General features: G+C 38.7%; 1 protein-coding gene across 4 annotated transcripts in view; it reads right to left on the reverse strand.

Annotated features, from left to right (window-relative positions):
* The window catches only part of mospd2 (motile sperm domain containing 2), a 61,507-nt gene that overhangs the window by 16,318 nt on the left and 18,688 nt on the right, over positions 1–26,501 (reverse strand). For all 4 annotated transcript variants that reach the window (XM_052013957.1, XM_052013956.1, XM_052013959.1 and 1 more), the window contains 5 exons: positions 13,723–13,899; positions 12,221–12,309; positions 9,116–9,212; positions 8,689–8,785; positions 577–709 (listed from right to left, as the gene is read on the reverse strand). In XM_052013957.1, the coding sequence (XP_051869917.1) occupies positions 577–709; positions 8,689–8,785; positions 9,116–9,212; positions 12,221–12,309; positions 13,723–13,899 (593 nt within the window). The remainder of the gene's footprint in view (positions 1–576; positions 710–8,688; positions 8,786–9,115; positions 9,213–12,220; positions 12,310–13,722; positions 13,900–26,501) is intronic.

The raw sequence follows: 26,501 nt of genomic DNA on the forward strand, positions 1-26,501 counted from the left end.
TTTACCTTGCCACTGTGCTGCAAATTGCTGGAAGAGTAACATGGTGATGAGCTCAGGAGATAGATTCCTAACATTGGCCAATGAGATTTACAAATGGGAAAGCACAGTGACCAATTTGAGAATTGTTAAGAATATTAAAAAATAAATCCTTAAAGAATAACTTGGGTCAAAGTCGAATGACATGTCAGGACTAAAAAGGCACTTCATTGATAGGATCCTTAGAACATGAATTACCAGTGCCAAATGGTATCAGTGCTATTCAAACGTATTACAGTTGCAAATCCAGTAAACTCATAGCACTAAACATCGGCAACGTACACACTGTCTGGCTGAAGGCAAAATGGTAAGCATCTCTTTTTGGCATTACCTATGAAGTAGATCAAACGTTCAACATACAGTAATGAATCAGAACTCGCTGCACATTTGTTATTCACCATAAATTCACCATTTAGAATACTACCATAGGATATTTTTCTTGCACACAAAAAATATACCAACTTCCATTTAATTAAAGTCACGCACAAGTGTTAAAACAAATGAAAGTGCATTATTCAGGCAAAAAAAATTCTTCACCACCTGTGCTCCATCACTTGGTCTCTAGCTACTTCCTTCCAGAACTGACTCAGATCAGGAGGGACTGCTGCTCCTGCTGCTTGGTTCATCTCAGCCGCCATCACTAAGAACCTGTCCTGTGGGGAGGCTTCAATACCTAGGAAAACAAAAGCAGTTTTACAGTTTGACAGTCTAAAATGATAAAAGTACACTTCATCACTGACCAACAGTATAAAATATTACATAATCTACAGATGGATTGCAGATATGCATTTGTATCATTTTAAATTTTGATTAAGTATTCTAATACCAGGATAACTCTGAAATAAACTTAAAAATTGTATTTGAAACAGTAAATCAAGTTTTCTACTGCAATTTAGCTCAATGTGTGAAATAAGCTTCTTGGACTAGAGAAGATGAGAATCAGAATTGCAACTGCAATCCCCATGCATGTGCAATTTAACACAGCAATCCTGAACTTATTATCAATGATTTAGTATTCTTCCATAGGCTACGAGGCCGCTCTCTTCACTGTAATCAAGGGAAGTGAGTAACTTGATAAAAGTTTCAAATAGTCACAAACAGCTCACCACAAAGCACCCTGAAGTGTTATGCACTGTTGCGCAAGTTTTTGGTTTCCTAAGCCACAATAACTGCTCAAAAAAAAAAGTAGCCCTAAAAAGATCTAACGTAGTCTGCTCCTCCCTCCAAACAATTCCATGAGGGAGACAGAACTGGTGTTGTTGTTTAGTATATTAAAAATGTCATTAGTCATAACCACGATCAAAAGCCATTTGCCCATGGCTTGTTATTCATTGCCTTGGGTATTTCAGAACATAATGCATTTTTCACATTTAAAAATAATCAAATATAACTTGCACGCTCCAAACTCTAAAAATGTTTATTACTAAAATGTTTTTTCATGCCTGGTTTGCAATGCAAGAATTCTTCAGTGTGATTGGCTTTTCAGCCAACTTGATGACATTACTATTGTTGGATACCACGAACAGAACTTTGAATTGATACTAAATCATTGTTGTTGAAAAGAGGCAGTCCAAGACGCAAGACCTTTGTGGGCAGCTTTCTATTAAAATAAAGGTCAGCAACAAGTCAGATACTTTGTTGCTGAACGTAGATCAGGGCTGGATTGTGCTAGCCTGATCCCCTATAATCATCACCTCAGACTCTTCACATGTATTTACCTGGTTTGGGGGCTCTCCCTTGCTAGCTCAAACACATCCTGGACATCAGTTATTACTCTGCATGACAAATGGGCCTCTGGAAGCACGTTGAATAATCTACACTTGAAAACTCGCCTCAAAGCTGTGACAGGCAGAAAAGCTCTACCCACTATTTTCTCAACTGTAACAGTTTTCAAAATGGATCTGAGTGCACCTCTCATTCTAATTGTGGTGCAGGCGGCCACATCATCCTGGCTTGTCCTCAAACAGTTGAGGCTTGTTCAGGTTTCCTTGCAAGTTTATAATTTGACATTACATTCCTGGAATCAACTTCCAGTTTGCCATTGCTGTTGTCTGCAGTCAACTAAAAAGTGTGCCATGAAGAGGTGGGGCTGTCATTAGTTTCTAGATGGAATACAGCTACAGAAGTTAATTACACGTATCATTTTAAATTTGGATTAAATATTCTACCAGGTTAACACTTAAACATGGCATTTGAAACAGCAAATCAAATTTCTGACTGGATTTTAGCTCAATGATCTATTAGGGGCTGAGGGCATATCCTACAGTTTGTAAGTTTTACATTCCTTTGTCTGTGTTCTCACTCACTAATGGCCTTCATTTCATAACTTCTGTGCTCCTTTGTTCAATCCATCTCCATTAAACCATTGAAGGGGTGAGTTTGTTTACAACCTACCCCATGGCATTCCAAGTATCACCCTATCAGAGATATTCCCTTTATCCTATCCATCACTCTTCAACCTGCTCTGCAACTTAAAACCAACTTTATTTCCCTCACTTTTCCATTTCTAACAAAGTGATAGTTAACATTTTAGATCACTGTTTCTCCTTCCACGAATACTGCCTGACCTGCTCAGTACTTCCAACATTTTTATTTCAGATTTCCAGTATCTGTGTTTTTTTATTTTTGACGACTGACCAGAAATTAGGCACAGTTGAATAATTGACAATCTGCACACAAAGACCACTCTACTGATGCATACTGAAAGTCCATGACTAAAGCTCCAAAGAATAGATATGCATTTCTAAAATACAGGTGAAGACATTATTTGAGCTCACAGAGAAATATCTGGTGCACTATTATGTAATTTAAACGTGAATGGCAGCAAAATATTTTTATTGAACTGGCATAATGAGCAGAAAGTATTTCTTATGAATTTGAAGTTTTGAGCAGTATATTAATACAATACATTTAAAGCCTTATGCCTATTCTAAAAGCATCAGAATAACACTGACAAATAAGTTCTCGAAGCTAGAATTTAAAAAAAAATTCCAAAATGATGCATTGTCATATTTTGATATTTAACTCTAAGATACTGCAAGGCTATCATCGGACCAAATATCTCTCGAGTCCATTTGTTCTTGTTATTAACTTAGGCATCAAAATTTTTAAGTAGTTAGGTGCACGTTTTGTCTGATGCAAGAGAGAAATGTGATAAAGTATCAAAAATTGCAAGTTAATTTCAATGATTTTCTAAAGCAAAGGCCCAGTGCTTTAAAAGCAAGGTATTTCACATGGCAAATATCAGTTCTGATAGGCATTACAGGATATCACTATGTTTCAGATAGTTTTGATGGAAATAATCCTTAGAACAGTTTCATAGAGTTGCAGTTCACAAATTACAATGGTTCTCAAATGCTTCATGAACAGAAGCTTTGATGGGAGCACTCAAAATGTAAACATCCTACAGGAGGATATGAAACAGAAATTAGAAGCTACTGTGAAGAAAGCAATTGCTTCTGAAGAAAAAAACTCCTAGTTGTTATTTGTCACAGAACCTGATAGCACACATCCTGGACACTAACAGAAAAATATTTGAGGCTTTGGGTCTAAACTTTCACTGCTGCTCAGATATGCAAAACAAAGTATACAGACTGGGTAGTATCCAATGTAAATATCTTTGCTCAAAAAGAGAAACTGATTTGCTATAATCCCATGTCATTTTTGGGAAAATTTAAGGTAATGGGAGTAAAAAGATGAAAGATGTCAAAAGAAATTCATAAAGCCTAACTGTTAAAGCAAGGGAGCAGGCTGACAAATTCACTAATAGTAAGATTTAATGGTGGCACAAAACTAATCAAAATGACTGATGATTTTGTAAAGGAAAACCTTAGACCTATCAGAATACAGTATTCAGCTGCTCATTTGCATGACAGTAAAGGCAATGAGCCAAAAAGAGCATTCAACACTGGTCTACTAGGACAATCAAGAATGGGAAATTGTATGTGGGTTAATTCCACGAGAGACAATTAAAAGGAGAAACAGAGTTTCTTAAAGCAACACATTCTCTGGTCTTCTTTAAAACCCATTTTTGAAGCAATGGAAAATGCAGAGCTTCAATGAGATGGTTAGTCAGTGTTACTGCTGGAACACTGCATAAACAAAGAGCCAGCACAGAAACAACTGGCAAAAGACTTTGTCATTGCAAGCTATGGTCCTTGCTACACAAGAGCCATTTTCTATATTCCACTAGAGTAAACAGTTATCAGAAGATGTACTTTATTCCACCTACACTGTGGGATTGAATACATTATACAAATTATTCCTTGCATAAAGGTGCTGTACGTACGAGGACAGACAGATTTGATCATCCATTATCTTTCCTACTAAAGACAGAGGATGGAGTTGAACTCAAGTGTGCTGTCAAGTACATCATTTTACAACAAGTACTGCAAGAGGAGAAAAAACAGAATTCACCATGACAGTAACAAATACTTCAGATTTTCAATAAACATACTATTCAGGAGATTGACCAATTATGAATTGTTCTTTATTTTATAAACTGGAATCTACACAATTACTTGGATTATTTATCTCCCCACCATTTTTCAGCCACAGACTATCCTTCTGCAGTCTCCCCAATAAATCTGTCCTGACAATTTCACAGAAGTAGTTCTGAAAGTATCCTTTCACTTTATGCCTGGTCATTAATTTCCTTGATAGGACTGTTCATTTTTGAGATATCACTGCTTACAATGAGAGGGACATGGGCAAATGAAGAAGGCATTCAGCTTCTTCAATTTATTTCACTACTCAACTGGCTCATGGATGCTCTTCTGTATCTGGAGTAGATATAATACTGTTTGTTCTCCCCTTTCTCATCATAACCGTATACCTGGCTTTCCACACAAAACAATGCAAACTTTCCCAAGTCTAATTTACCTTAAGCATTGTACAACAATAATTTTATGAACTTTGAATTTTAGCCAACACAGTCCAGAGCTGTTATACAAGTTTTAAGATAAATTCTAACTGCCACATATCTAAACATTCCCTGTAGGTCATCTGACCCATATTTGTTTTCCATGGGGTATATTTTATTCATAGTTTACTTCCTTGGTCTTTGGGTACTGTTAAGGAGGTAGTATAAATTATTACTGGATGGTGACAAGTAACATGGGGAGAAGATAGCATAGTGGTTAGTGTAACGCTATTACAGTGCCAGAGATCGGGGTTCACTTCCCACTGCTGTCTGTAAGGAGTTTGTACATTCTTCCCCTGACTGCGTGGGTTTCCTCCCACGTTCCAAAGGCATACAGGTTAGTAGGTTAACATGGATGTAATTGGGTGGCGCGGGCTCATTTGGCTGGAAGGGCCTGTTACCATGCTGTATAAATAAAGTTCTAAAGTTTTTTTTACAAATGTTTAAGGTGGAAGCACAGGTGCAGAGGTTAGTAGGTGAAGGATGGAGCAAAATGAGAAGGGCATGACAGGCAGATGGAACTAGTTGGGAGGGATGAACAAAGGAAGAGGAAAAATTAGGTGGATGTGTGCATGTGTGGAGAGTACTGGGTCTGTGGTTGTAAGCTATCCAAGTGGAAAGGGAGATGTTGTTCTTTCAATTTGCATTTGGCCTCTCCAGAGAAATGGAGAAGGCAGAGGACAGACACATCAGTGTGGTAGTCAGAAGGAGAGTTAACACAGGACGCACCCAGAAGCTTGAGATGGATGTTGCTGACAGAGCACAGTTGCTCTGCAAAATGGTTTTCTGGTCTACATTTGGTTTCACCAATGTAGAGGAGGCCACATCGTGAGCACTGAATGCAGTAGACCAGGTTGGAAGTAGTACCGGAGAACCTCTGGAAGAAGCGTTTAGGTCCCTGGGGAGGTGACGGAACAGGTGTTATATATCCTTCAGCAGCAGGGAAAGTACCAGGGAATGGGGAGAGATGAGAGGACTAGGGAGTCCCGTAAAGCAGAAGGTTGGGGGTGGTGGTGGGTGCAAAATGAGTAGCAAATGGTGGAATGCCAATTACAGCTGAGAGGATCATGTGATGGATGCAGAGGGGTGAAAGACAAGGACCATGCAAACTCTGTTGCTGTTCTGCTTCCCTGTTCCCTTTCAGTCCTAATGCATGGTCTAGACCCAAAACAGACTTTTGCCCCCACAAATGCTGCTTGAACCAATGAGGTCTTCCATTTTCTTTTTAAATTCTAGATTCCAGCACCTGCAGTCTGTCTGGTTTCTTTCCAGTTGATCTGTGTACAATTTTCTGCATAGCTGACTTGCTTGCCATCATGTGTTCTTACAAAAAGTACTGGCAAGTGAACTGAAAAACTATCCCCAGTCATGGAAGCAACATCATTTTTTCATTTCAGAAGCCAAGTATGGAAAGCAGAGGATAATTTTGTTTACTACTAACTTTTAAAACCCACGAGTCCAAATGTCAACACTAAATACATTTTATTATCTACTGTGTAATGCTTCAGAGTTTAGGCAACTTTCTCTTCACACTCATTTCTGCTATTCAGTAAAAACAGCCTAGCAATAGGCATTTACATAGACTTTGATCATTTTTCTTGGAAAATTAACTAAGTTGCTGCTCCCAGACTACTGATGATATGTTTTTCTTGAGGACAACAGAGATGAGAGCTGAGATGCACAAATAGCTGTATAAAAAATTGCAATCAACATTTAACATTCTGTAGCAATTCAGTAAAACATTCCTTCTTTTCACGATAAACTTTCACTACGTGATCCAAGCAAAATGTTATTTTAAAACTAACTGGACCAGAATTAGCTTCCAAAGAAACCCATACTGGATGTGCCTCATGATTGATATAATGCAATCAAAATGTAAGATTTCGTATAATGACTGCCTAGTAGTAAAACCTAAAGTTGGGTAAGGCAAAGCTTCCATTATTTTTAGCTTTCTGAAAATGAACTTTATCTAGGATGTTTATTTTTCCATATGTAAGAAGATATAATTGAATCAAGGGAATCAAACAAACTTAGGAATAAAAACAGGTAAGGCCTGAAATAGATACATAAATTTAGGTAAAATATTCATTTTAATAGAATTAATGCAGCCAATCAACAATATAGAGAGGGGTGACCAATTTGATAAGACCCTTTTCACATAATTCAATAAAGTAAATTTTCTATTATCTCTTTGCTTGGCTCTTCACTTCCTTTATCATTAAGTAAATTAACTGATAATTTGGTAGTTAAACATGCTTTGAGGATTTGGTTACAATTTAGAAAATATTATGGTTTATTGAGATTTTCTTTGTCTAGTCCCACTTTTGCTAATTGTTTTTTTAAACTTTCCATGACTGACATAGTTTTTAAAGAATGGGATAGATTGAGTATTATTTGTTTTCAGGATCTATTTGTTGGAGGAAATTTCGCAACGTTTGAACAATTGTCAATTAAATATAATTTACCAAAAACTCATTTTCAATATTTGCAAATCAGAAACTTTCTCTGATCTCAGGTACATACGTTCCCTATAAGTCCTGATAAGAACTTACAAGATGCAATTTTTAATTTGAAGCCTTTTTATGATGGTTCAATATCTAAGATTTATGGTAAGTTATAAGGAACGAATAAGGTTCCTTTAGACAAAATTAAAAATGCTTGGGAACATGATTTGCAGATTTCAATTTCTCAGGAAACTTGGAATCAGATTTTTAAATTGGTTAATACTTCATCATTATGTGCACATCATTCCCTCCTTCAATTTAAAGTGGTCCATAGAGTTCACCTGTCCAAGGACAAGTTATCGCGTTTTTATTCGGATATATCTCCTTATTGTGATAAATGCAATAATGGAGAGGCTTCTTTAATTCACATGTTTTGGTCATGTCCGAGTCTGAAAAAATACTGGATAGAGGTATTTCAAACCTTTTCTGTGCTTTTAAGCCAAATCCTTTAACTGCATTATTTGGGATTGTTGGAGAAAGATATCATTCTGGAGACTTCCGACTTACACATATTGACCTTTATTTCTCTTATAGCCAGGAGGGCTGTGCTGCTTAAATGGAAGGAAATTACTCCCCACTCATGTTCAATGGCTACGGGATGTTATGTCATATCTAACTTAGAGAAGATCCGTTGTTCTATTTCTGGATCTAATCTGAACTTTCAAATATTATGGGGACCTTTCTGAACTACTTTCAAAACCATTGATTTGGTGCTTAAAGTACCGATACTGGCTAATACTATTATGTCTTCAGGGCTTTTTTTTTCATCTTTTTTCTTACCAAACAGCTTCGGTTTTGGTAGTGGGTTTAGATTTTTTTTATATAATAAAACTATTCCAATCTATTAATATTAATTAGTTGTCATTTCTGTTTATCAATGAGGTATTGTGATTTCAAGTGTGATTCAATACAATGTATTTGGTAACATTGTGTCTTTTCTTTTGTTTTATGTACTTCGTATTTTCTATTTGGAATTAATAAAAATATTGAAGAAAGAAAGAAAAGTAACTGGACCAAGCATAACATATACATCTCCAATTAGTTAGGAATGATGAGAAAAGTATGAAAGCTTTAGCCAGATGACTTAATGATTACAAAATATATTGCTTAAATTCCTTGCATTACTAATTGTATTTTTTTTTAACATTTAGCAACGTGCTTGACAGAGCATGGTTAAGACCATTATTTAATAATGGCATTTAAATAGTAAGACCAGAGCTTTTATACCTCCATGAAGTGATACCAAAATATCCATTGAAGTACCAGGTTCAAAGCTGCCATTACTGGGTTTCACCCTGTATTTATCAGGGGCTGTTGTTCGAACCTGTATCAGAAAAAATAAATAAAAGAGGATTTCAAATATTACCCGTTTTGATCCATTTTGGAAATCATAATAGATATCACAATCCTATCTAAAAACAATTTAAAGAATATTAAAAAGAACATTCAATACTTTAGGAGGTAAAAAAACATTGAAGTTTCTAGCAATTACCAGAATTATTAATCATGGAAGGACTATAGAAAAAGAACATAAACCAAATTCATATTTCTTCTGAAATAATACAAGAACCTTTGCTCTAATTACTGCTAACTTCCATAACTGTACAATTCATTATTCCACGATTGCAAACTGAACAGTTACTAAAGAACTTACCTTAAAAGCAACAGGGTTCTTTGTCACATTGGTCAGAACTATCAAACATTTTGTTTCTCCACTTTCTTTAGAGCCAAAATGAATATCTTCAGCAGGACTGTTTATCAAATAAAAAGAACTATTTAACACATGATTTGTTGAAAAGAAAATACATAAGTTGTGTGGACACAAAAAATTGGTTACATGAGCCAACATTTGTAACGTTGAGCACAAAACTATTTATCAGGAAATGAACTTTTGGAAAGGAAATGTGTGCCACCCTTATCCTGTCCAACCTGTGTGACTCCAGATCCACAGAAAATGTGGTTATAAGTTAAATACCTTGAGATGTGCTAAGGGAATCATATTTCAGACTTCAAGACCTTTTGCCCTACCTGGAGGTGGCAGCACATTTGTACAGGTGAGTTGGGATTGCACTGGGAATCTTCGATATTGATTGATTGAAGGCTCATCGCATTATGTCAAACATGCATAAAGAAACATTCTGATTACAACCCATTGCTCTCTCTCAGCTGATGAACCTGCATTGCTCAACCTTGAAAGCAAGTTTTGAAAACACGTGAGAGTAGCAAAAAGGACAGAACGTACTTTCAGTTGTAGAGATCTGATGTTCATCATCAATATAACTTGGCCAAGACCTTAAGGATGTAACTGCCACCCAAAACACCATGAGAGAACAATATGAAGGAAAAACCTCATCTCACTAATCTCTGTTGCAGATGTAACTGCCCATGACAGCAATAGTTGGTGTGACCACCGTAAAGTCCTGACCTCAAACAGAATTCACCCTCTAACTTGTTTAATTGCCGAGCTCTGAATTCCAACAGATACAAATTCAGAGTGATAAAGAGAAAGGATGAAGCAATGATGCAGGACAGCAAAAAGATAACAGGAATTTGTTAGGATGGGACAGTACACACAAGCATAGGAGTACACCTCCAAGTCAAGTTAGAGGAGCAAAAAAGGTACCAAAAATAAAACCATTGAAGGCTCTTTATCTGAATGCACATAACATTCATAAAAATGGCAATGTCTATTGCGTACCCTGTAACATTAACTCCACTTTTCTTTCTCCACAGATGTTGCACAACCTGCTGGGTAATTTTAGTATTCTCCTTTAGTTTAGACTTCTAGTAACAGCAGCATTTCATATCTCTGCCATGACCTCTGAATGGTGGAGCAGGGGAGAGGTTAAATGGCCTATTCCTATTCTAGAAAAAAGATGCAAAAATGGAAAAGGAATCACAGCAGCTTCGATAACAAAGGATGAGATAAAAGGCAGGAAAGAGGAATTTCTTAGCTCAAAAAATTAAGTAGTATAATCAGTTTGAATGAAGCTAAGAAACAGGAAAAGTGCCATCTAAACATAATTCAAAACGTAAAAGATATGGGGGGGGGGGAAATAGCACAGAAATGGCAGCAGTGGCTATCAACTTAAAGGTCACATTACACCAAAGAAAAAAAAGCCACGTGACTGCATGGGTCCCAAAGATGTGTGGATTGGTACGTAAGTTGGCCACTAAGTTGTCCCAGCTTAGGTGAAATGCAGAATCTGGGTGGAGCGGGTGGGGGTAGAAAGGAGGAAAGGGAAAGGAAAGGAGGGTTAATTGATGGGAGCATGGGGAGAATAAAATATTAGTGTAATAAGGTGCTTGGTAGTCAGCATTGACTCTGTGAGCCAAAGGGGGCATTTCAGTGTTGTGTGACTATTACATAGTTAAAAAAAAGCAGTAAATTTGAGGAAATGAGAACATTTTAGTCTTCAGCAAAGGAAGACCAATGCATTGAAAAAGGGAAAGGAAAGTAGAATATGAGAGAAGCAAGCAAAAAACAAAAAGCAAATTGCAAGTGCTTCTATACAGTAGAAAAAGATCAGAAGTTAGTTTAGATCCCTTTAGAGAGCAGGAGGAGAAATTATACTAGGGAATTGGGAAATAGCAGAGAAATTAAACAAGTATTTTGCGTCTGTCTTCAAAGACACAGATAACTTCCTGGAAACAGTGGAGAACTGCAGGTCTAGAGTAAATCAAGCACTCGAGAAGTTAGCTTCAGTGAAATAGCAGTTTTAGAGAAGTTAATGGGAAGAATCACAATAAATCATCAGGACATGAATTCTAGGATTTTGAAGGCAGTAATTTTAGAGACCGTGGATATACTGTGTGTAATTTTACAAGATTCCTTAGGTTCTATGATGGTTCCCACAGATTAGAAGATAGCAAACACAACTCTACTATTGAAGAAAGCAGGGCATAATGAACCAATCAGCATGACATGCGTGGTAGGGAATGTGCTAAAATCTACTATTATAGAAGTGGTAACAGAAAATAATAATAAGAGATTAAACAGATTGGGACTTGTTTAGAAGAATGAGAAGTCTCATCAAAAGCCCTTAAAAATTTTGTAAGTTAACAGGTTGTATGTGGGAATGATGTTTTCTATGCCTTGTGTATATAACCAGGGTCAGTCTCAAAGCAGTAGTTCACCTATTCAGGGGAATTCCTGGATTTTTTTTTAAATAGGCAAAAGGGTTATGTAAGCAGAATATATTCAAGACAGATTGAACAAATTTATATTTTAAAGAAATCAAGGGATGGGGACCTAGTGCAGGGAAATAGGATTGGGGTAAAAGATAAGTCATGATTTGATTCAATGGCAGAGCAGTCACGAGAGACCAAATGACCTACCACTGCTTCTATTTCTTATGCCCTTATGTTCTTGCATCACTTTATATTTCCAACAAACCATATTATCTCCCTGCTCCACACCCAAAGGACATCCTCCCTACTGTTAAAAAAAATCATCAAACCATCCCTTCCTCAGTGCTTTTTGGTCACTGCTTATAATTACAGACTGCATCATTTTCTCTGACATTTTCCTTTCTTAATTAAGTTTTGAATGGTACTTAAACATAAGCAGTTAAGGATGCAGATACTCAATTGATATTAAACCACTGACACAACCAAATTCAAAGCAGAAATACAATTAATCAAGTAATTGAAAGACAGTTATAATGATCTAATTACTATAAATTATTGCCTTGATTGCACGCTACTTAATTTAATATAAAGTACCGTGACAAGTGATCTGTGAATGTAACCAATATACCTTATATGCAGCAATGATCCTCTAAACATTGTTTGTGGTTTCTTAACTGATTTAGTCTTGAAATCTGGCCGCTCATTGTCAAAGGAAACCTGCACATATATATATATACACAAAAAAAAATCCTTAACTGAAGAGAATGTTATTTATCATGTTCAATTCTGCTCTATTTCCATATGAAAACAAACAAATAGACATGCAGAATTCTGGATTTTAAAGTGAAATCCAAAGAGGGAAGGTACCCTTAGTGAAAAGAATACGACATCTGCAGCTATTAACATCAGCGATATCCATACATGCTGATTGTTTTGGGAATGTTAAAGTATGCAACATTACAAGCTTATGTACTCAGATTATATAACTGGAAAGAAAGTCATCCTTGAGGTACTTCATTTGTAATGTATAACTGCCTTATTTCTAATATTAAATATATTTCTTATTAAAGTAATGCATAGAAAGACACTCAAGGGCAGTTTTAAAAGCATATATATTGCAAATACATTAGTTGGTGTCATAGAACTACCGAGCACAAGAGCAGGCAGGTATTGCCCAGCTGGTCCGAGCTGAGTAACTGATTGCACACAGGATTTCTATTGGCTTTGTAGCATCATTACCCTATAGCATATCATGAAAATTAATTATTAATGAAAATGCAGTATTGTGCACTGGTCTGCAACAGTGTGGATTTTGTAAGAACATAGACAATCTTTTGAAGTCTTCAGGAACGTGGATACGTAGGTCAAGAGTTTGAAAAGGGGTGGATACAGCGTCTATAGGCTGATCTTATGCAATTCCTAGCAGTTCTGCTGGGTGATGAACACCAAATGACATGGTCCAGGAAGATTAAGAAAATGGAGAAAGATATGTAAAAAGACTCAGAAAAACAAAAGTATACATGGTAACCTATAAGTTAGTGTAATGCTTTACAGCGCCAGTGACCCAGGTTCAAATCCAGCCACTGCCTGTAAGGAGTTCGTACGTTCTCCCTGTGTCTGCATGATTTTCCTTCGGGTGCTCTGCTTTCCTCCCACATTCCAAAGACATACAGGTTAGGAAGTTGTGGGCATGCTATGTTGGTGCCGGACATGTGGCAACACTTGCGGGCTGCCCCCAGAACACTATGCAAAAAGATGTATTTCACTGTGTTTCGACGTACATGTGACTAATAAAGATATCTTGTAAAATTAATAGATCAATGATGTGCAAGTATAATAATTTGTGGAGACTGAGGTTCCACAATCCAATGCTGCTGAGTGCCGATGACCTTTATCTACCCATTTCTCCCCATGTTTGTACTTGTTTTCAACTAGGTTTCCTAACCATCTAGCTGTAACCTGTTATCAATACATTAAGCCAATGACATGCATGGCAAAAATGTACAAAATGATGCAATAAAACAAAATGTTTAAGATTTTTAGGAAAAAGAACTCAAGTCCTGAAAACTCAATGATCACTGCAGATTTTAAGTTATCTGGTTTAATGAGACAACTTATGTAAAATCCTACCTTTTTAGGTTTCTGCAAAGACTCTTCATTGTGGTTGGTATCAACAGTGTCTTTGCAATCTCCGTCTCCTTTTTCTTTATCATCCAGTTCATCTTCACCAGGGATTGGGCCATTTTCACATATTGGTGTTTGAAAATCATCATCTGGCAATGGTGGGTAGCTATATTTAAAAGGATCCTAAAAGAGGAATGGTTACATTAAGATAGAGTTTTAGATGAAAACAATCAAAATGCACCTACTCATACATCACATCTTTTGGACACACCATTTGTCCATTGAATGTATTCCAAGTCTGAGCAATTCTATCAATACCATTCCTCTCACTAATTTCCCTGTAATCTATACTGTAAGAAGCCCATCTCCAATTCATCTGCTGCCCTACTAAACTATGGGTGATTTACAGCAGCCAGTTAACCCAACAACCGGCACACCTTTGGGAAGCAAGAGGAAACGTGAGCGCATGGTGGAAACTCATGTGGACACAAGAAGATGTGCAGGTGTCACATAGAAAGAACCAGAGGTTAGGATCAAACCTGGGTCGCTGGAGCTAAGAGACAGCAGCACTACCTGCTATATCACTAAACAGCCTGTTGCACGGGAAATAATTTTGATAAAAGAAAGCACCTTCCCTGTGAATTAAGCACTCAAAGAAAATTGTATTTCTGCATAAACCCACTTACAATAGTAATACATATTGCAATAAAGAATCAAGGCCCTGGAGAATGTTTTTATGGTTCAACTTCCAGGTTAAAATATGTGGATAGAAAACAAATTCATTTATCAGTTAGATGCAAAAGTTTCAGAAGTTACACCCTTAAAAATCATGATCTGGCAATGGTGGGTAGCTGTATTTAAAAGGATCCTAAAAGAGGAATGGTTACATGACATTCCTATGAACCAGAGGTCACGGTACATGTTAATACCAATGACATAAGCAGGAAAAGTGACGAGGTCTTGCAAAGTGAATTCGGGGAGTCAGGTGTCAAGTTAAAAGACAGGACCTCCAGGGTGGTGATCTCAGGATTGCTACGTGCTACTGAGGCAAGAAATAGGAAGACAGTGCAGCTTAACACATGGCTCCGCAGATGGTGCAGGAGGGAGGGCTTCAGATTTTTAGATCATTTTAGATCTCTTTCAGGGCTGGTGGGATTTGTACAAACGGGGCAGTTTGGACCCGAACTGGAGGGGGAACCAATATCCTTGCAGGAAGGTTTGCTAGTGCGGCTTGGGGGTGGGGAGGTTTAAATTAGAGTTGTGGGGGGGGGGGGGGGGGGGGGGTGTGAACCAGAGTGGCAGGACAGCAAGTGGAGCAGCTGTTGGAAAAGTACATGTTAAGACTACAAGCAAAGATGGAAACTGAAAGGTTGAGCGTGGTGGGACTAATGTTCTGAGTTGCATCTATTTCAACGCAAGGAGTATTGTAGGTAAGGCAGATGAACTTAGAGTGTGGAATTATGATGTTGTAGCCATTTATGAGACTGGTTGCAGGTGGTGCAGGACTGGCAGCTTAATGCTCTGGGGTTCTGTTGTTTTGGAGATGATAAAGGGGAAGGTATTAAAGGGGGAGGAGTGGCATTACTCATCAGGGAAAATGTCACAGCAGTGCTCCGAGAGGACATACAGGAGGGCTCGACCATCGAGGCAATTTGGGTGGAGCTGAGGAGTAAAACAAAAGGGATGACCACATTAATGGGACTATATTAGAGACCTAATAGTCAGCAGGATTTAGAGGAGCAAATTTGTAGACAGATAGCAGACAGTTGCAGGAAATAAAGCTGTGATAGTAGGTAATTTTAAACTTACCACATATTGACTGGGACTCCCATACTATAAAAGGGCTGGATGGGATCAAGTTTGTCAAATGTGTTCAGGAAAGTTTCCTTAATCAATATGTAGAGGTCCCAACTAGAGAGAATGTGATACTGGATCTCCTCTTAGGGAATGAGACAGGGCAGGTAACAGAAGGGAGTGTAGGGGAACACTTTGGATCTAGTGATCATAATTCCATTAGTTTCAAGATAATTATGGAAAACGATAGGACTGGACCTAGGGTTAAGATTCTAAACTAGAGGAAGGCCAATTTTAATGGCATCAGAAGGGTTCTGGCAGGAGTGGATTGGGATAGGTCGTTTTCTGGCAAAGAGATGATTGATAAGTGGAAGACCTTCAAGGGTGAAATATTAAGTACACAGAATCTCTATGTTCCTGTAAAGATCAAAGGCAAGGCTAACAGGTTTAGGGAACCTTGGTTATCGAGGGATATTGAGGCTCTGGTAAAGAAAAAGGAGGTGGATATCAGGAATAGGTAGTTCGAATCAAATGAGGCGCTTGAGGAGTACAAGAAATGCAAAAGAACACTTGACAGAAACCAGGAGGGCTAAAAGAGGACATGAGGTTGCTCTGGCAGACAAGACTAAAGAGAATCCAAAGGGTTTCTACAGCTATATTAAGAACAAAAGGATAGCAAGGGACAAAATTGGTCCTCTTGAAGATCAGCATGGTCATCTATGCATGGACCCGAAAGAGAGGGGGGAGATTTTAAATTGAATTTTTGCATATGTGTTTACTTGGGAGACAGACACAGAGTTTATAGAATTGAAGAATAAAGAATAGTGAGGTCATGGACCGTATCCGGAATATGGAACAGGAGGTGCTCGTAGTCTTGAGGCGAATTAGGGTGGATAAATCCCCAGGGCCTAACAAGGTGTTCCCTCGGACCTTGTGGGAGGCTAGTGCAGAAATTGCAGGGGCTCTGGCAGAGATATTTAAAATGCCTTTAGCCACGGACAAGGTGCCAGAGGACTGAAGGATAGCTAATGTTGTTCCATTGTTTAAGAAAGGCTCTAAAAATAAGCCAGGAAATTATAGGCTGGTGAGCCTGATGTCAGTTGTGGGTAAATTATTGGAAGGTATTCTGAGGGACAGAATACAAGTATTTGGATAGACAGGGCCTGATTAGGGATAGTCAACATGGCTGGACAGAATACAAGTATTTGGATAGACGGGGCCTGATTAGGGATAGTTAACATGGCTGTATGTGTGTGGCAAGTCATGTCTAACCAATGTAATAAGAGTTTTTCTAGGTTACTAGGAAGGTTGATAAAGGGAAGGCAGTTGACGTTGTCTACATGGACTTTAGCAAGGCCTTTGACGAAGACCCACATGGGAGGCTGTTCCAGAAGGTTAAGTCACTTGGCATTCAGGATGAAGTCGTCAACTGGATTCAATGCCGGCTTAGCGGGAGAAGCCAAAGAGTGGTAGATGGTTGTCTCTCTGATTGGAGGCCTGTGACTAGTAGAATACTGCAGGGAGCGGTGCTGGGTCTGTTGTTGTTAATTATCTATATTAAATTATTTAGATGATAATGTGGTAAACTGGATCAGCAAATTTGCAGATGACACCAAGATTAGGGGTGTAGTGGACTGCGAGGAAAGCTGTTAAAGCTTGCAAAGTGATCTGGACAAGCTGGGAAAATGGGCTGAAAAATGGCAGATGGAATTTAATGCAGACAAGTGTGAGGTGATGCACTTTGGGAGGATAAACCAAGGTAAGACTTGTACAGTGAATGGTAGGGCACTGGGGTGCGCAGTAGAACAAACGGACCTGGAAATATAGATCCATAATTCCTTGAAAGTGGCATCGCAAGTAGATAGGGTCATAAAGAGCTATCTTTTGGCACATTGACCTTCATAAATCAGGGCATTGAGTACAGGAGTTGGGATGTTATGTTGAAATTGTACAAGACATTGGTGAGGCTGATTTTGGAGTATTGTGTGCAGTTCTGGTCATCTACCTACAGGAAAGATATCACTAAGCTTGAAAGAGTGCAGAGAAAATTTACATGGACATTGCTGGGACTTGAGGACCTGAGTTACAGGTATAGGTTAGGACTTCATTCCCTGAAGCGCAGGAGAATGAAGAGAGGTCTTACAGAAGTATACAAAATTATGAGGGATATAGATTGGGTGAATGCATGCAGGCTTTTTCCCCTCAGATTGGATGAGACTAGAACTAGGAGCACATAGGGTCAGGGTGACAGGTGAAATATTTAAGGGGAATCTGAGGGGGAACTACTTCACTCAGAGGGTGGTGCAAGTGTGGAATGAGCTGTCAGCAGAAGTGGTGGATGCAGGTTCAATTGTAACATGTAAGAGAAGTTTGGATAGTTACGTGAATGCGAGATGTATTGAGGGCTCTGGTCCGGGTGCAGATAGGTGGGACTAGGCAGAAAACCAGGCCAGCATGGACTAGATGGGCCGAAGGGCCTGTTTCACTGCTGTAGTGCTCTATGAGCAGTGGTAGTTTTGGCAAGAGAGAATAACTAACAAGTTTTATGGAACTAACAGATGCCTCAAGGAAGTGCAACATCCAAAAGTATTGGCAGGTACTGCCAGCGGCAGCTCAGAGGCAAGGTCATACATCAGGTCCATGAGCACTATAAATCTCACCAAGGCAGGCTGAGAGGGAATGCAGCAAGAAATAAAACAAAACTCTGAAGGAGATGGGAAACATACCGCTTCTTACCATTTGAAAGGAGAAAAGATGGATCAGTCAAACTGAAATTGTCATACCTGAAACAATTCTGAAGTAAAAGCAGAAAATGCTGGAAATATACATCTTTTCAGATGCACTTTTTTAAAAAAAATCTGCTTTATCCAAGAAATATTAATGTAGTAGATATTGTTGGAATAAAATTTATTGCACTTTTCCTTTCAGTCTGATCAAACTATCTAACAAAAATTGATTTAACAATCATTTGAGCATGAGGAGACAAGAATCACACAATCCAAAAAAGGGACAAAAATATACAACCTTGTTAAAAAATTAGAATATTTTGCAGTAATTTCTACTGCAGCAAAGTTTTCACTACCCACACTGCCATCTACAAAATTGCAGATTGATGGTGTACAAAATTCCAGGAAAAGCATAACCAAGGTCTCATCACCACTGCAGAAACATTAAATGTACAGCCAGCAAGAATAACTACGGCAAATAAAAGATACTTAAATATTTAATTACTCATTCCACTTTCCTAAATTTAAAGTCACTGAGTACAATCATAATCTTAATTAGGCAGCTAAGGAATATAAAATTTAATCAAGAAAGGTCCTGCTAACAAGTGATGATGAAAGCACTAATCAAATCAGGGCATTGTCATGGAGAACCATGGTATACATGTCAATTTTAGCTCAGTGGTCGTCTCTTCCTGCAAGTCAGGAGGTGGTCAGTTTCATCACCATGACACAGCTAGGAGAACTAGGCCAGCCAGTCCCTTGTGCCTGTTCAGCATCACTTTCTTCACCACACATCTTTTGATTCCCCAAATATCTACCAATCTCTGACTCAAATATACTCTGAACCTCCACAACCCTCTGAGTAGAGAGATGCAACCATTCACCCCCTCTGGATGAAGAAATTTCTCATCTCAGTACTAAATGGTTGGCCCCTTGTTCTGAGACTCTAACCTCTGGTTTTGGACACCCCAGCCAGAGAAAGCAGCACCCTGCATCTACTGTGTCAAGCCCATTAAGGACTTTGTGCATTACAGTGAGATCACCTCTTACTCTAACTCTGTGGAGTACAAGGCCAGTCTGTTTAATCTCTCCTCATATGACAAAGTTAAGATCCCGAAAATCAATCAGCTGAACCTTCACTGCAGAGGAAGTCCAGTGAAGGTTTCACAGATTGATTTCTGGGATCTTAAGAGATGATAGAAGATCGTAAATGTATCCTACTTGGGTAGGGAAAACAAACCTGTGCACAATGTTCCAGGTGTGGTCGTGCCAGGGGCCTATATAATTGGAGGACACATTTCTACTTTTGTATTCAAATCATTTTGTAATAATGGCCAGCACTCCATTTCCAAATTGCTTGCTGTAATTGCATGATTTGTCTACAAGGGCACCCAAGTCCCTCTGAACACCAACATCTTTCAATCCGTTGTAATCCACATTGGATGGGGACACATTTCCCCACACTACATTCCATCTGCCAGGTCCTCATCCACATCTCCTGAAGCCTCCTTGTATCCTCTTCACAGCCTGCAATACCACTCAGTTTTAGAAATTTGGTAAACCTGGATATATCACATTTGATCCCCTCACCCAAACCACTAATATAAATAGTGAACAACATGGCCCAACTGATCACACCCTCCTAATCTAAAAATTATTTGTACTGTTTTCTGCCCATTAACCTGTCCTCACCATTCCTCAAAGACTTGTACATTATTCAGATAACACTTCAGGGGACTACCGATGATTGCCCCATTATCACAAAAGTAACTTTCAAATGAGGCATTAAACTAATATCCGTACATGCATCTCTTTTCCTTTATATTCCACTTTGGTATCTTAAGTTAAGCTACACGGAAACAATTGTACAAAGAAAAAAGGTACACTGTAGGTACCAAAAGGAAGAGCAATGTCCTACTGTGAGATTGAACACCAACAAAAAAAAAAATTGGAATTTTATTATAGCCATAATATCACAGAATAATTGGCAAGAGATGTGCGTTTAGAGCCACGTATGATTGAAACTTTTTTCCATCAAGAATGTTCTTAACCTTAATTAGCCATATCACACAAAAGTTTGAATACAAAATTGGAAATATTAGTGCACAATAGCAGTTCAGGTCAAGATGGGCAGTAATAAAGGCAAGAAATCACTTGTGGGAGCAATGATCAGAGTTGGTTATAGCAACAACATTGTACAGCAGTGAGGAAAAAAATAATGGGAACGATGATAATCACGGGGAACTTTACATACAGATTGCAGGGAAAAATGGGCAAAGGTGGCCTTGACAAAAGTTCATAAATTGTTCTGAAAACAATTTCTTAAAACATGTTCTGGAACTAACCTGAGGGCAACCTATACTAGACCTGTTATTGTGCAATGAGATGGGATTAATTAATAATCTCATTGTGAAGGCACCCCAAGGTAGCAGCTATCATAATACGATTGCATTTGTATTCATTTTGAGGGACAAGAGTAATTTATACTCCAGGATGTTTCAAAATAGTTACATTCCAATGAGAAAGAAAAAATCCAAGGAGAAGACTTACCATCCATGGATAACAGGTTAAAAATAACATCAAACTTGAAGAAGATATGCAACCATAGAAAGATTCAAGGTAGGTTAGAAGATTGGACAGCATATAATAAAATCAGAAATGACTAAAAATTTCATAAGAAAGGGAAAAAAAAAAGATAAAGCTAGCCAGTAGTACAAATAAAATTTATGGCTATTTAAAGAAAGTTAGCAAAATGAGAATTGGTCCTATAGAAATCCAGTTTGGGGAATTAATAATGGAAAACCAGGATACGGCAAATGAATTTAAATAGGTACTTTGCAACAGTCTTCACACCAGTCTTCACACAGAGGATACAAGTAACATTGGAGAAATACCAGTAAATTGGGAAATGGAAGGGAAAGAGAATTCAGGGAAAATTAAAGTCACCAGGGCAGTGGTACCAAGCATATTTTTGTATCTGGGGCAGACAAGACTCTTGGTCCTGATGGCCTTCATGCTAGAGTCTTAGATGCGGATAGCGAGAGGGATGATATGGTGGTTATAATATTCCAAAATCCTCTTGATTTGGGAAAGGTTCTATTTGATTAGAGAAAAGCAAATGTAACTTCTTTATTCAAAAATAGAGGAAGGCAGAATCCATCATCCTTCACCCTCAGTCCACCTCTCACCTTCCAGCCCCTCTCACACCTTCCCTTTTCCTCTTCATATTGGCTACCTTCCCTCTCCACTCAGTCCTGATGCAGATTCTCGACCCAAAACATCAACAATTCCTTTCCTTCCACAGCTGCTGTTTGACCCGAGTTCCGTCAGCAGTTTGTTTTTTGCTCCAGATTCTAGCATCTGCAGTCTCATGCCTGCAGACAGACCTGGGTGTCCTAGTGCATCATTCATAGAACACCAGAATGCAATGCAATTAGGGAAGTCACCAGCATACTTTTGTTTATTACAAATGGGAACTGAATACAAAAGTACAGAGATTATATTTCAGTTATACAGGACAATAGTGAGAGCACATCTAGAGTACCATGTACTGCTCTGGTCTCATTTTTGAGGAAGGATGTTAATGCAGTTAATACAGGGGGAAAATAAAAAAAAGTTCCAGGATGCAGACATAGCATTGAAGGATACATTTCCAAAGCAGGATTGCATATGCATTGGGGGAGAACCTGTAGGACATGGTATTCCCATTCATCTGCTACCCTTGTTCTTCTTGGCAGTAGAGGTCACAGCTTGGGAGGTGCTGTCAGAGTAACCTGGACAAGTAACAATAGTGTATATTTTTTTTTGAAAAGAAGTACAAACTACAGCCAATAGTGGAGGGGATGAATGTTTGGGGCGATTCTTGGTGTCAATTAAACAGGCTGCTTTGTCATAGATATTTTTGAGCATTTATCCAGGCATGTGGACTGTGTCCCGTCACATTCTTCTTCTACCTTGCAGATAGTGGAAAGGTCTTTTTTTATGGGGGGGGGGGGGGGGGGGCAGGGGGGCAGGGGGGCAGTGTCGGAAGGCAAGACAATCACCATTGAATACCAGAGTCTGACATGCTCTTGTAGCCATGGTATTTAGACGTTTGAACCAGATGAATTTCTGGTTAATGGCAACACCCAGGATATTGACGGTGAGGCAAATCGGTGATCATAACACCATTGAATATCAAGAGTTGGTCATTAAACTCAGTCGTGGGAGATGGTCAATGCCTGGCACTTATGGCATGAAATGTTAATTGCCACTTATCAGCCCATACCTGAATATTATTGATCCATTGTTGTAAAATCAGAGCTCTTCAATCCTACCACATACAATCCTAAATGACATGATAAAAAGATAGAGATAGGAGAGCCCTCTTGTCCCAAGACTAACAGGACTTTAACAACTCTACCATATTTTCTGTAAATTACTGTACAACTAATAAATATGCATTGTCAGCAAATGAAACTTGGGCATTTTCTCATGTCACAGAATGTACAGCACAGAAACAGGCCACCCTGCCCATTTTGTCCATTCAATCAGCACTTGCATTCCACAAGAGCTTTCTACACCCCTCGTCATTTCAGTCTATCAACGTGTCCTTTCACTCCTTACATGTACTAACTCTCTTGTGTACTTATCTAGTTTACCTATGAAAGCAACTACGTTGCAAGTACCCTCTGTTCTCTCTACAACTTTGAAACATCCAGTTTTCTTTTTCCCAGTTTTGAAAGGTCATTGGTCTTGCATATTGACTTTCAGTCTTGTATTTTCCCCATATTTCCAGCATCTGCAATCTTTTGCTCCAAATATGTTTATATTCATTGTCACTTCTGCTCTTCTCTCCAAAAGAATTTCCTTCCATCTCCTTTATCTTGTTCACCCACAAGTGTTTTTGTACTCTCCTAATCTTTGATAAAGTATTGACCAAAACAGTCACATCTTTCCTTAATAAGAGTTTCCAGCTCCAACCTATTCCTCATGGGTTCCAACTGAAATTCCACACAGACAACTCAGATTCACCCAATGTCATATGAATGTACAAAATATCCAGTGCTTCTGTAATCACTTGTCACATCCAGAGATCCACATTTAGTACCATGCATCAACACATGCATATTCTTGACCTCTCACTGCAACAGCACCAATTAGCTATTTCAAAGCTATCTTGGTCTGCAGGTCCACTTTATTCTTTGCTATATTTGGTGCTTCAACAACAAAAAAACTTTTTTCCATTTGAGACTTCAAAGATTGCAAACTTCAAAAGTTCTTGAATTCTAATACTCCTCTGGATCCTTCTCTCTCTTCACTTTCCTCCAAGCCCACTTCTCACCCCAGTCCAACCCCCTGCCAGGTCTTCACTTTCCCTTCTGATCATCCCTCTTTGATTCCGAAAGATCAGTCCTCAGCAGAGGCCCCAGCTTCATCTCCCCACATCCCATCTTAATGGATTTGGAGCCCAACATGACGTTGAGCGCTTTTTATTTTGCTGCCTTCACATCAGTGCCCTTTTCTGCAGGAGTGCTCACCCCAGACCCTTCCCATCCACCCGTCTCCAAAATTCCCCCAGTTGAACTAGACAATTCCTTCTGACTTGTTACCCCTCAAAATCTATCAGTAGTTAACTGCCAACACAACATTGACAGTAAATTTTTCCATCAGCTTTACTCAGCCCACCCTCTGAATTTACACTTGGCTAAAGGAGGACCAATCCCGACATCATCATCAAACTTATTGATATGGTTATTTGCTTCAATTACTATTACTACTGAGTTCTACATTGTTCAAAAATGTCACAGCCTTTCGATCAACATTCTTACTGCAGTGTTCACTACAGCATTTACAAAGGAAAGATGATCTAAAACTGTTTTCTGGATTTGTCTTTGGTAGAAGGTCACAACAGCAATTGGCAGACTTCCAATTACAAGTAGAACTATTTATTGTGCCAATGGTTAGTTGCTGCTGTTGAAATCTCTAAAGTTAGTAGGAATCATGTCATTGTGAGTTTATCCATTGTATTCACAGATATCAATTGCCAAGAGTAAACAGTAATACTGTCAGCCATTATTAAAATTTCAATGAACCTTAGTGCAGCTTAAATCAAAAAAACATAAATTAGCCTCTGGTGCTCATCTTTTGAAAGTCCCTATGTACAAGTTCCAACCAGATTTGATCACTGGAAAAAAAAATCTAGCTCACAATTGGTGTAGGAAAGGAAATGCACTCCATGAACAAGCTTCTCATCAAATGACATCAAATTTCTACTAAATAGGCCAATGACACCCAGAGCGCCTGCCAAATCAATAATTAAGAAATCGCATTTTAATTCTAGCAATTTCAGTTTTTGTTTCACACTACGTTTACTTAGGCTCATGGTTCATAGATTTCACTGACAGCTTGTTACCCCAGGTCCAGCTACAATGATCATGAATTTCATGCTACAAAAAGCTTCAAGGGAAATCCCAAATTTAGCCTACAGCTATTAAGTTTCACAGTGCAAAATTGGGAAACAATCTGACATTCTTAAATGCAAGCAGCACAAGATAATGCAGCATCATACATGCAGGTTTTACCATTTGTGAATCAGACTGGAAAATTAAATTGTAGAAATTTTCCTCAGCAGATTTTTTGAAAATAACCCTGCAGGCAGGCTTGCACTAATTATTACCAGCTTTTTGTTAAAACCCAAATTTGTAAATTAACTCTCAGACATTGGCACCAAATGCTCAAGTGCAGAGATTCAAAAACGGTGGAAAGTGAGGTAGCACTGGATTATTACAACTTTTAAAAACAACTCTGCTTTGAATCACTGAGGCTCAGTTAGACACACTTGGCTATATTGTGGAAAAGGAAAAATATTCAGATAATTTACTCCGGAACCAGGTGGAGCAGAACCTGGTCCAAGTACTACATGCTATCTATGAGGTATAGTTTGACACTTTGGAAAGGACAACCGTAGTGTTAAGGAATGGACCAGGGAACAGATCAGAACAGCTGAAGTTATGCAAGGGCATCATCTCCAATCAGGATTCAGATTCCTGAGAGGCACGTTGCCAGGTTAAAAGGAGACCTCTAAGCAACCTGGTCCAACCATGTAGCTGTCATGGCCAAGAAAGCTCACCAGTGCCTCTACTACCTCAGGAGGCTAAAGAAATTTGTCGTGTCCCATTGACCCTCAGCAACTTTTAAATCGATGCACCAAAATCTCAGATGGTGACAAGGAGGTGTACAGGAGTGAGACAGATCGGTCGGTTCAGTGGTGCCGCAACAACCACCCCACACTTAATATCAGCAAGACAAAGGAATTGATTGTGGACTTCAGGAAAGGAAAGTCGGGAGAAAGCACACCAGTCGTCATTGAGGGGTCAGCAGTGGAAAGGATGAGTAGCTTCAAGTTGCTGGGCGTCAACATCTCAGAGAGTCTATCTTGGGCCAACACATTGATGCAATCACGAAGAAGGCACACCAGTAGCTCTACTTCGTTAGGAGTTTGAGGAGATTTGGTATGTCACCAAAGACTCTCGCAAATTTCTGCAGATGTACAGTGGAGAGCATTCTGATGGGTTGCATCACCACCTGGTATGAAGGCTCCAATGCAGAGGGTCAAAAGAGGCTGCAGAGGGTTGTTGATTCAGCTAGATTCATCAAGGGCACAACCCTCCCCACCATCAAGGACATCTTCAAGAAGTGGTGCCTCAAGAAGGCGGCATCCATTATTAAGGACCCTCAGCATCTGGGACATGCCCTCTTCACATCACTACCATCAGGGAGGAGGTACAGGAGCCTGAAGACCCACACTCGAAGTTTTAGGAACAGCTTCTTCCCCTCCACCATCACATTTCTGAACGGTCCATGAACACTACCTCATTGTTCCTGTTTCTCAATATTTACTTTTGTAACTTATAGTAATTTTTGTGTCTTGCACTATACTGTGGCTGCAAAACAACAAATTTCACGACATATGTCAGTGATAATAAACCTGATTCTGAAGATGTCTAGACAAAATCAAAAGATACACCTGGATAGATTGTCCATATAATTATCTATAATTTCCATCAAGTAGAATCTTTTGAAATGTGAAAAAACAACCATTTCCACATGTTTAAAAGAACCTAGGTAAAATGTGGCAAATGTGGTCATTTGCAATATATGTTACATTAATGAGCAAAAAAAAGGTAAAAAAAAAAGTCAAGTAGCACATTTCCCACATCATGGATACTTTCTGGATTGCTGAGTATTTTCAGCAACTTCTGCTTTTATTTTCCAGCATTCACA

The sequence above is a fragment of the Pristis pectinata genome, chromosome 4 (assembly GCF_009764475.1).
Source record: "Pristis pectinata isolate sPriPec2 chromosome 4, sPriPec2.1.pri, whole genome shotgun sequence".
In the NCBI taxonomy this organism is placed as follows: domain Eukaryota; kingdom Metazoa; phylum Chordata; class Chondrichthyes; order Rhinopristiformes; family Pristidae; genus Pristis; species Pristis pectinata.